This window comes from Oreochromis niloticus, linkage group LG7 (genome assembly GCF_001858045.2).
Source record: "Oreochromis niloticus isolate F11D_XX linkage group LG7, O_niloticus_UMD_NMBU, whole genome shotgun sequence".
Lineage (NCBI taxonomy): Eukaryota > Metazoa > Chordata > Actinopteri > Cichliformes > Cichlidae > Oreochromis > Oreochromis niloticus.
In genome coordinates, this window is record NC_031972.2 from 13040934 (window position 1) to 13052988 (window position 12055).

At 41.0% G+C, this 12055-nt stretch overlaps 1 protein-coding gene across 1 annotated transcript; it reads left to right on the forward strand.

Moving 5' to 3' along the window:
• The first annotated feature begins 7443 nt into the window (after positions 1-7443).
• LOC100694613 (zinc finger protein 703) lies at positions 7444-11747 on the forward strand. Its single transcript, XM_005454455.4, has 2 exons — positions 7444-8204; positions 9057-11747. The coding sequence occupies exons 1-2, from the start codon at positions 7962-7964 to the stop codon at positions 10608-10610; spliced, it is 1797 nt and encodes a 598-aa protein (XP_005454512.1). The 5' UTR covers positions 7444-7961; the 3' UTR covers positions 10611-11747.
• The last annotated feature ends 308 nt before the right edge of the window (positions 11748-12055 follow it).

The following is a 12055-nucleotide window of genomic DNA, read 5'->3' on the forward strand; positions in this document are numbered from 1 at the left end:
GGAAAGTCATGGAAGGTTAAAGAGAAGAGCTTGATTGTTTTCTGGGACCTCTTTGTTAGTATTTGACCTTGGCTATTTTTTTCTTTCTGCTCACCTACCTTTTGTCTTTCCTCTCTCCACAAAAATTCTCCAACTTATATTATGAATACATCCACACTTTTGCTACCTTGGAATTGATAGACAAGACTGAATATACTGTGTTGGAGGGCTCATGGGTATTTTGAGTATTTTATTCCATTATAAGTTTAAGATAATTTATATTGGATTTTTTCCATTTAACATGTTTTAATGAAAAACATATTCTAAACACAATGCACAAAGCACAATGTTTAGTCTGCCTGGGGTCTTTTATTTTGAAAGTTGATCTCGATTCTGTACTCTCTTCCTCTCTCTGACTTCCTGCGCTCCTCATCTGCTCCATGCTGCTTGATGTGGTTACTTTAAAATATATATATAATAAGTAATATTTTAGTAGTAGTTCTGGTGAAATTCTAGGAACCAAAACACAACTTAACCAGTAAAAGCAACAAAACATAAATAAATATAAACCAATATTGCCACATGAAAACAAAATGCTAAACACAGAGCTCCCAAATTGGACATGAATGATGATTTCCTGACAAACGTCTTCAAATTTGGACTTTATCACTCTGCAAAGGATCTGATAACTCTTTAAAAGGTGACTGTCAATTGCCAGCACCCAGTTTTGCTCTGTCCTGTTCACTAAGGTACCAAATTTAAAGACACTGCAACACTAGCATCACCTGACAGAACAGCAGCATTTGATGCCTTGGATATGTGGTTGAGATGTTGCCTGTTATTAGTTGTTTAAAGGTCATATTTAATATGACCTGATGCACGCTCCATCATCCAGGTAAGGAAATCCCAAACAGTTGATTGTGTTCACCTGGATGTAGTGTTTTGCCACGCTGCCCCTCCCTGAGCCTGGCTGGCCGGAGGTTTCTTCCTGTCAAAGGGGAGTTTTTCTTTCCTGCTGTCACTAAGTGCTTGTGCATAGGGGGTCATCCGATTGTAGTTGTTTTCTCCATATTATTGTGGGGTCTTAACCTTACAATATAAAATGCCTATTGCTGTGATTTGGCGCTTTATTAATAAAATTCAATTGAATTATCCTATGACTGTCTTAATATTTTCTCAGTCTTTTGTAATGACTTGTGTACTTTTTTTCCCTATTGGTACTTCCCTACCACCATTAGACTGTTTTACCAACACATACATCAAACTGCTGCTCCTTCTCCTCTGGTTTCCCTGCTGTGTGCTCCACAGTGGTGCAGACTCTGACCTTGTTTCCTGATGAGATGGTGCTTCCACTCTCTGCTTCTTATCACAAATGTGACATTGATGGATGGTTGTGAGTAGCTGTGCTGCTGTTTAATCCATGAGGTCAAGGTACCAGCTACTCTAACCAAATATTTGTTTTTTTAGGGATCTGCTGATTCAGGGGTAGGCAATTAATTTTCTCAAGGGGCCACATGAGAAACTTTGACAGTTGTGGGGGACCACACCATTAAGCTTTTAATGATATAAAATTAATATTAAGAAGAACTTAATTCAACTTACTGATGTGGCCGTCTGCAACAGTTCCACATGTGGACCTTTGGGAGAATAAAACCCACCACACTGTAGCAGATTTCAGATCACTAGCAAGAGCTGGAAGGAATGCCAAAAAGAAAGAAATATTCATAGTTGACAGCATTTCTAGAAGGAACACAAGAATTAACTTATCACCCTCTCTTTATATTTACATGGGAACCATTGCTTTTGAAGATTAAGGAGGACCCTGCGAGATATATACAAAAATCCGTCAGCTAATTCACATTATGCAGCCTTTTGCCCACAGGTTATGAAGGATTAGGAATGATTTTGCACTCAATTGAGGCTGCAAAGGATTCAGAGAATCAAAGCCCCTTAGATTCAGACTATTTTGGGCTTCTGCTAATAGTTCTTGTCAGCCATAATTTTTAAGTACTTTAACCAATTCATTGTATAATTAGGTTAACAAAATTAGCTCATTGCAAAGTCAGTCAGCAGGCGGTAATGCAATAAAGTTATTAACATTCCAGATTTATATAACCATTAATATAGAGGTGATTTGTCTTTATCACATTTTTCTTCACTGGTGAAAGTGGCATAAATTAATAAAAGAAATTAGACTGCAGTGTGACACATTCTGTATACTTTATTGATTTTTGTGTGTGTAGATTTGCTCAGAGCAAAAGCCAGAAGACAAACGATGTGTCACTCCACACGTCAAAAGTAAACGCTAACCTAAAAGTTGAAGCAAAAGGTTAAAAGCAAATGCAAAGTAAAGTGACATTTGAAGTCTTAATGCAATAAGAATGACTCAATGTGAAGCAGCTTGTAAACAGACAAGTACACTTTAGAAGGGTTAGCATTAAGTATGTGGTCTTCTCTCAGCTGCCTATTATGTTTGCTCCATGTGTTTACTTTTATTATTGTAATAATAGCCTGTACAGCGTAATGTATGCAGTATGTGATGACAGAGATATGCAAAAAGAAAAAAAGAAGTAGGTCACACTATTAGATTTACTGCACAGCACATAAATTCAATGCTTAGTCCAGTTTTTCTGGACACCATACAGATATAAACATTTCAAATCTCCATATTTAGAGATCAGATTACAATTACCAGTGCAATGTGGTTCATAAATGATGCTCAGTGTGCCAGGATATCCAAGAAAATATCCAACAAAAATACACCTACATTCTTACATCAGCAACACCAGCCTGAACTTCTGATACACTGCAGGATGGATCTATGTTTTCTAGTGCTGTCAACGTTAATCTCGTTAAAGTGACGTTAACGCCATAACTGCATTAACGCGACAAATCTCCATTAACGACTTACCGCGGATCGCCCGTTGATGCCGTTAACGCATCAACGCATTGATGCCATGCAGCCCCACGCACGGGGCGATCCGCGGTAACTCATTAACGGAGATTTGCCACGTTATTGCAGTTATGGCGTTAACGTCACTTTAACGAGATTAACGCTGACAGGACTAATGCTTTCATGTTGTTTATTCAAAACTCTGGTCCTAAATGTTGCAGCAGAAATCGAGATTCATGAGATCAGGCAACATCTTTCAATTCTCTGCTGTCCAGTTTTGTTGAACTTGTACCAACAAAAGTCGTGTGTGTTTCGTGTTTCATGCTCAGAGATGCTCTTCTGGTTACTTTGGTGGTAATGAGTGGTTGTTTGAAACATTGTTGCCTTTCTATCAGCTTAAAGCAGTCTGGTCATTCTCCTCTGACCTCTGAGATCAACAAGGCATTTTCACCCAGAAAATTCCCACTCGCTGGACATTTCTTGGTCCTCAGAGATTCATTACTGTGGAAATCCCAGTAGATCAGCATGCTTAAAACCCACTGACAGCCCCATAAACTGGCATTCAGTGTTTCATTCAGTGCATGTTAAAATGCTAAACGATGTGCAAATTAGTAAATCAGTGTTAAAATATTACCATTAGTAATTGGGATGTTGCACTAACTTTTAGAAAAACAGTACCCAAAACCCATGACTTTTATTTTATTTATATTTACAGTGTACCCAAAGTTAAAGGTCAATGGATTTATTTGATACTGAGGAACACTGTGTGCACCAGTGTGACAAGACAAGAAAAATAAGGACATAAACATGGACTCTTTTTTTCCTTTTCCTTTTTCTAGAATGATGCTGTTAGCAATAATGGAGGCATGATGATCTTTGGCAATGAAAAACAAGCATCTGGACTCGCAAACCCCCTTTTGGTTTTTGTTCTTTTACGCAATGCTTTGCTTGTCGTCAACTGAAAGATGACTCATGTGTCTGAACACTTTGTTCTCTGCACCATTACACTCACAAAAGAGCATTTTTAGTTTTAATAAGAGGTTTCTGAACCGCGTCCCAGCAGACTCATGGTATCCCTCACTGCGAAGTTGACAGCAGACTATTTTCTTGTTTTCAGTGAAAGTTCTCGCCCTTCCCTTTGATCCTTGTTTCATGAAATGATACGATTCGAAATGGCATTTGACTAAAGTTTCGTCTTCCAAATTTGCTCGTGATTGTGTGGTTTTATTTAAACGCTGAAATGCCACATGCCAAATATGTGTTGCACACAACCTTATGATCCAATGGTTGGGATTTTGTGGTCCCCACAGATTGTCTACTTTGTTGCTTAAACAAAGTTGTTTTTCCATGACCTCAAAAAAGTTCGATTATCAGATATTTTCTTTTAATCATTAACTGTTGACAAGACTTTGGAAAAATGCCCACCAATTTTAGCTTTTGTGTTTTTGCAAATTGAGATGTAGGAAACCATAGATTGAGCAATTTTGGCTTAAAATGAAGGATAACATCTGTCCAGGGGTTTAGAGCATATAATTATCTGATCTGAAGATGCAGATAATGTTGCTGCTTATTAATTTGTCTGCCAAAATAAACACAATATTACTTTGGAAGTTCTTTTGCCATTAATGGAAAACAAAGTCAAAGAGTTTATAAACTCCTGTATACAGTAAAACAAACACATTTAGTTTACTGTTTTCAGTTTCTTCAATAAGATCGTGACTCGAAGATGTAATCTGGAAGATTTAAACCCTAGTTGCAAATCATTATAATGTGACCCTGTAGGAAAACATTGTTTCAACAAAGTTATACAAATGTTCAGTATATGCGGGGAAAAAAGCCAACACTGTACTAAAATCTAATAGAAATGTATCTTGCTAATTTTTACTTTCCATTTAATCATCTCACAACTGCTCAGATTTATTGACCTACTCCTTGAAATAGCCCAACCTCTTGTTTGGTTGTTTTTCCAACAAGACATTTTTGGTTTATTTTTATTTTAAATCTTTGTAGGGATTCTGTTAATAATGTAAATGGAGTGTTTTGGAGTGTTGCATTGTTACTTTGTTTAAGTAAATGGTTTGAATACTTTATCCAGTTACTAAACATCCACCTTTTTAACGTCTCCTTTAAATTAAAAGCAGGATATAACAAACTTGTAGTATCAAAAGTAACGTATTCATCCAGCAGGTCAGCCCTGTGAGTAATACATTATCATTAATTAAATATTGGAGCAGCTTTAGAGGGAGTTCTTTTTTTTCCTACAGTTAGTGGTTTCTGACCTTTGGGTTAAGCTTCACCAATGGGCCAACAGAAATATCTGGGGTTATGAAATTATTAATGGAAGGGGAAAAGAAGAAAACACAGTAAAACAAAGTAATTATGCATAAATTTAAATTAATTTAAATTGATTTTTTTTTTCTGGAATCATGTTGTGCCACAAGATTTGATTAAACGGGGTGAAATTATTGGGACTTCCAGCAAATTCACCAATCCAGGGCTCAGAAAACCTGACCCCCCACCCCAAGAACTACCCCTTAGACTTTAGTTACAGGCTTCAGTTATCATGTTAAATGTCAAAGTTCATGACTGTACAATTAGAAAAAGGCTGAACAGGTGTGGCGTGTTTGGAAAGATTGCCAGGAGAAAGACTTCTATGTTTATGAAAAGAGCATGGCAACATGGCTAACCTTTGCAAAAGTCTCACCTGAACAAAGCACAGGACTTCAGGATTAATGTCCTTTGGACTGATGAAACCAACATGGAGATGTTTGGTCATAATGCATTGCCATATTTGGCAAAAACCAGGGTGAAGATTTGGGTTTGCCACAGGACCTGGATAGCTTGCAGTTACTGAGTAGGCCATGAACTCCTCTGCATACCCAACTATTCTGTAGTCTTATGGAAGGCCATCTGTGCATAAACAAATGTCCACATTTTCTTTCTTTACTCTACATATGTATTTTCTGTAGAACACAGTGGAAAACATCAACATTATCAACTCACACACATGGAATTTTGCAGTGCGAGAAACTGTGTAAACAAAACGTGTTTCATATTTCAGATTCCTCAGAGTTTGCCTTGATGACAGCTTTGCACGCTATCAGCTGTATCTTAAGCAGCTTCATGAGGCTGTCACCTGGAATGGTCCTTGATAAACAGATGAGCCTTGTTCACAGTTAATATGTGGAATTTCTTGCCTTCATGATGTGTTTGTGCTGGTGTACAGCAAATAGGCCTATTCAGCCACTGCAGTGATCCATATTATGGCAGGTTCTTCTTCAACTAATCAGAGTGGATTTTTGAGTCAAAATGGTAAGTCAGCATGTGAAAGTTGTGTGCAGTTTCAAAAACCATGAAGGGACCACCACAGGCAAGTAAGATGACGAGTTAATTCTGCTACAACTGACACAGTACAAATAGACACAAGTAGACACTGTCCACGTTAAAATGTATGTGCATATGTACACTACATATAGACATTTAAATACAAATAAATTGTTTCTTGAAATCATTTTTTAAACTGTTAATTGTTTGAAAATTGCTGCAGATCTGCTGAAAGACTTTTCCATAGTTTGATTCCACAAACGCAAAAGGTTTTCACTGTTGTGTTTGCTTTAAAAAGCTTTACTTTATACTTTGCTTTAGATTGTTACCCCACCCACCCACCCACCTCTATCACAGAACTTTTTAAAATATATTACCTGGTAACAGTTTACTCCATGCTTTATAGAGTACTTGTGCAGTGCCAAAGCAACACCCTTTAATATTGTGGTAAAAACTGCTGTTTTTGAAACTCACACCATCATTTAGTATTTCAGACATACATTTAGCTGAATGTAATTGGACTATAGTATTTCTTTCCTTCTTGTTCACTCAGTTTTTAAACAGCAACGACAACAAAAAACGGTCACTAAATTGTATGGGCATATTGTTTAATGCACATGGGTTGGTATAGGAACCATGGACTCTGTCTAGCAGTTTATATATGCATATATGTGTTTACAAACAACTACTTTCTACTCATTTGTATATGTATCTTTAAAAACTCTGACTTCATCTAATTAAAATATATAGGACTGTTATTCTTAAGAGTCATAATAATTAGCATGATGTCAACAGAACTCTTTGGTATTGTGGTCCAGTTCAGATTTAGCTGTACACAAATCTGGAGGACCACGAGTGCCAAAATGAATTAAATAAACACATCATTAAATAATTAATCACATGTTATTAATCAGTTATAGTCTGAATTAATCAAATAATTCTATTAATAAATATTTAACAATCAATGAATTTAATTTGAAACATTTAATAAATCGTGTATTTATTTCCCATTTTAAATAACTCAGGACACATTTAATGAGCTATTTCATAACGTATTTGTCTAATTCATTTTTGGCACTCGTGGCCCTCCATATGTTCTAAGCGCGCGCACACACTTGAAAATGATATTTCAGTATAGTAATTGAGTAAATATGCCGAGTGACACCACCCCCCCACGGATGATCATATAAACAAATCAAAAGAGTAACGATCGTCACTTGCAGGCCGAGGTGGCTCCGCCTTCACGGACGTCCTCCCCGCCCCGCTTATTACCGATGCGGCCACCCAACGGCGGCTGCTGCACTTTGAAGTCCGCCAGTTGTGATCAGTGAGCTGCTGAAGTCCTGTACGGAGACACGCAGTGGGACGTTTCCCGAGCACTCGGACTCTCAAGTGGCTCTTTTTCTCGTTTGCGCCTTGCCAGGAGGACACGGTGCTCTTCTGTGTGGACTTTATTATTATTATTATTGTTATTTATTTATTTTTTTTATTTTGTGGGGTTTGAAGTCGGAATACAGGAGCCGTGTCTGGGACGAGGATGCTCCAAATGAAGTAGCGCACTGGGGCTGAAAGGCTTCTCCGTCCTTCGGGACATTTAAGGACGCCCGTCTGTGTTTCATGTCCGCTGGATTATATTTACCAAACCCATTTTTAATCATTATTTGTATTTATTATTTTTTATCTTTTATTTTATTATTACTATTTTTCATTAGTTTTTTGAATAAAGTAACGCACGTCCACGGCCACCCCCTGCGCCCTCTCTCCAATGAAATATCTCCCTTCAGGATCAGCTGCTGATCGAGTTAGCGCGCGGATCGAGCTCAGTGAGACCAGCGACCCTAAGAAGTCCCGTCCCGGTGCCGTGCTGTCTTTGTTGACCCCTCTGGACCCACTTCGACAGGCAAAGCGGCTTCCTATCCGAGTTATCAAGATGTTGACGGCGCACACCGGACACTTGCTACACCCGGAATATTTACAGCCTCTAACACCCGCACCAGTGAGCATCGAGGTATTTATGGACCTTTTTTTTTTAGCGTTCCTTTGTAGAGAGGACTGTTCTTACACTGCAGATCTGTGGATATGTCGCAACAGAGGGCTGAAATTTGCTATGACAACAGATAAAAACAATCCCGCATTTGCAGGGAGCTGATAATATGCTCTGGTCTGTGTTTTTTAACTCCACACGCTGACTAACACACACGCGCGCGCGCGCACTGCGATAAAAAAAAACAAGCTGATATCTATTTAATTTTATTCGCAATTTACTCCCAAATTAAAAACTGATTTGTTGATAAATTATTAAAGTTAATGAAGTGTTTTAGATAATCCAATCCCTTTCTTGTTTTTGTTGTCTGCTAACATGTGATGTTCTAATTATTATTATTTTTTAAACTTAAGCAAATAGCTTTTTTGTTTGCATTAGCCGACTTTAGTGTATAAAAGAAGCCATTTCACCTTCCCAGAGCACAGGGTGAAGTTCTCAAATGTCAGATGTTTTCCTAAAGAACAAAGGCACTTAGTACAGTATATTCGATGTTACAGAAAAGCATTTTTTTTTCTTTGTTTTTTTGCTTTAAAAATGCTGATTGATTTGTAGTCATCTGAAGCTTAAAGCTTAAACACCTCCCCCTGACTTCTAGGAAGTTAAAAAGACCCCTCTGGCATTTTATGCACAGAGCAATAAAGCATTTGCTACACAGTAACCGTCAGCAGGCCTACACAAAGTCACACAAAACTTCTGGGTGTTTTGTTGTTTAGTTCAGGGGATTTTATTTACAGCTAGATTTTCTTTGGGGGGTTTTTGGAAAGCTTTAAAAAAGCTTTAAAAAGCTTTAGTAAAACTTGTTTAATTTTGTTGTAGCTGGATGCAAAGAAGAGCCCCCTCGCCCTGCTTGCTCAGACCTGCTCTCAGATTGGTAAACCGGACCCTCCTTCTTCCTCCAAGCTCAACTCCTCCTGCAGCCAGGGGGACAAGGAGCCCAGCAGTCGGTCATCTGTCTCCAGCCTGAAGCTCGGCGAGCACCGCCACGCCCTGGAGGACAAATCCAGCTTCAAGCCCTACAACAAAGGCAGCGGTGAATGTCGCAGAGACGGAGCCACCAGCAGCAGCGGCTCCGGGAGTGACAAAGTCGGCTTCAGGGTGCCCAGCAGCAGTAGCTCTACCGCTAATGGAAATTCGACCAGTGGCCAGCAGTCCTATCCGCCTCACGCTGTGTCGCCCAGCTCCAGAGCCAGGAGCAGCACCCCACCGGGACACGCTCAGCAGCTTTCCAAACAGAGCCACTCTCCAAGTGGACAGCACGCCCCTCACTCCCAGAGTCCCACTGGTGAATCTGCACGTGACCAGAGCAGTCCCACCAGCACGAGCAGCAATAATAATAACAACAATAACATAAATCCCAAAAAAGACGCTGAGGTAAACAAGGCCAGCTCGGACAGCCCGCACCACGCAAACTCCAGTCACGTTCGGGCCAGCACAAACTGCAGTAACGGAAGCTCTGACGGAGGCTCCAACCATGACGCAGGCAAAGCAGAGCCCACCCAGCCTAACCTCGGCCCTGGACATGTTACGCCCATTTCTCCTTATAAGACCAGCCAGCCGCTCTTCCCTCTGCCTTCCTCAAATATGGGCTACCACGGATCTGTAGTGGGGGGCTACGCAGGCTACCCATCCCAGTTTGTTCCTGGGCTGGACCCGACCAAGTCGAGCCTGAGCGTGGGCAGCATGGGAGTACCAGGAAAGCACCCAAGCTCCAGCCCTCTTACGGGCGCCTCCCCTCCCTCCTTCATGCAGGGTTTATGCAGGGACCCCTACTGTCTAAGTTACCCAACTGTATCCCATCTTGGTGGAAGCAACTGCAACTCCTGCATCCACGACCCTTCCTCCACCCTCAAATCCAGCTTCCCACTGGTGTACCCCTCCCACCCCCTCCACTCTCTCCACCAAAGCTCCTTGTCATCCAGTGCATCCTCCTCCCTCTCTCATCCCCTCTACACCTACGGCTTCATGCTCCCCAATGATCCCCTGCCACATGCCTGCAACTGGGTCTCGGCCGGAGGGCCGTGCGACAAGCGCTTCGCAACGTCAGACGAACTCCTGGCTCACCTCCGCACGCACACAGCCCTGCCGGTGGGGATGGACAGTAAGCTGCTCTCTGTTTCCTCCTCAGGGCCTGCCTCCTGCCACCTTCACCTCCCACATCAGAACAGTCCAGGCTCCATGCCCAGCTCTCTTTCTCTCAGGGCTCCCCCCAGCCTGGGTTTGGCTCGCTATCACCCCTACAGTAAGGTCCATCTCCCCTCTGGACCCTCCTCCATCTCCCTGCACTCTCTGCCCACCACAGGTCCATACTACCCTCATTACGCACTCTACAGTCAAAGACTGGGATCTGCATCGGCTCTGGGATACCAGTGATGCACCACCTCCTTAAATCTTTAGAGGAATGGTTCAACGTGTTGGGAAATAATGCTTATTTGTTTCCTGGCTAAGAGTCAGATGAGAAGATTGACGCCGCTGGCGAATTTCTATTTTAAATATGAAGCCAGTTCATTTAGCTTAGCTTAGCATGGAGAAGGGGGTAAAATACTGAAAGAGCTAGCAGAGATTTTAGCTGAGGAGCAGGTTAACACGTGCCCCTCACAGAGTTCACTCCATCTTCAGCCTGTATGCTAAGCTTAGTATCTGCTGGCTGTGGCTTCATATTGAGTGTGTGTGTTCATCTGCTCAGCCAGGATGTTAATAAGGACGCTCCCCAAAACGTCTTGATGGTTACTTTAACTTTAATCACTGCAACTTGCTGCTTCCTCTGACTTCGCAGCAGCTTCAAGTGGAACTGGGAGGGACTTGCGACTCCTGGATTTTAACTTCAGAGCATCTTCATCTTTTTTTTTCTTGGTTCTTTATACATTATCTGTTTATACAAGATTTGTTGTTTCAAACCAGGACCTACTGCTAAAATTCAGTGGACACGCAGCTCTTGCATGTCTGCACATTGCTCGGATGCTTCTGCAGCAGGCGCGACTACTCTGAGAGGACACTTGACGCCCTGTGGACTCGCCTGATTGACGGGTGGATGCTGCGTGACAGCTCTGGGATTTTCAGGGTTCTCGTTGCAAATGATGATGATGATTTTGAAAAGGCAGCGAGCTCCAGCATCGGGATCAGTGTCAGTGTGACTGCAGTGGCTTTCTCCCTGCATCAGATGCCTGTCATCTGTTTTGGTTCCTTGTTTTTTTTTTCCCCTTTTATTCCTACTGAGAACTTGTATTTATTTTATACAAGGGGAGCTGACTGTAAAGTTTACCACATAAATCTCTCCTCGTTTTCAAGTGCACACACGGCAGGTGTGGAATGCGTTGTGTCTTAAAACTTCTCCGAGAATGAATGTTACGTCACATCTCTCTCCGAGCTCCTCGCCTCTTTTGATTGTTTTTATTTTCACACGGCAAATCGACTGAGATGTGATATTTTTTGTAAACTTGGAGCACCCTGTGGTGGGATCCAGTGAAAGGGGAGGTCATATTTTAGTAAATAAATAACACTGAAGATGTATATTTTGTTGTCTTCATTTCTGATGTGAATGGCTTTCAGTCAAACATTTCTCTTTATTAGCTTTTTGTAGTGCATTAATTAACCCTACGCTTAATTCACTGTGTTGCCTTTGTTGGAAATACTTGACAACCAAAACCTGGCAAATGATATTTCTTGATTAATAACAAGATGTTTACTTGTGTCTGTAAAGTACGTCAGCGCTTCTCTGAAAAATCCGACAAGAAAAGTGTCCGAAACATTTCCCAGACCAGTTCTGCCACCTTGCAGATTCCTACCTTTTAAAGGGAAAACAAGTGAAGTGGTGAAAG

Coding starts and splice junctions, on each gene's coding strand:
- LOC100694613 (XM_005454455.4), top strand. CDS start 7,962: ATGAAATATCTCCCTTCAGGATCAGCTGCTGATCGAGTTAGCGCGCGG. Junction 8,205..9,056: donor CCGCACCAGTGAGCATCGAG/GTATTTATGGAC, acceptor ATTTTGTTGTAG/CTGGATGCAAAGAAGAGCCC.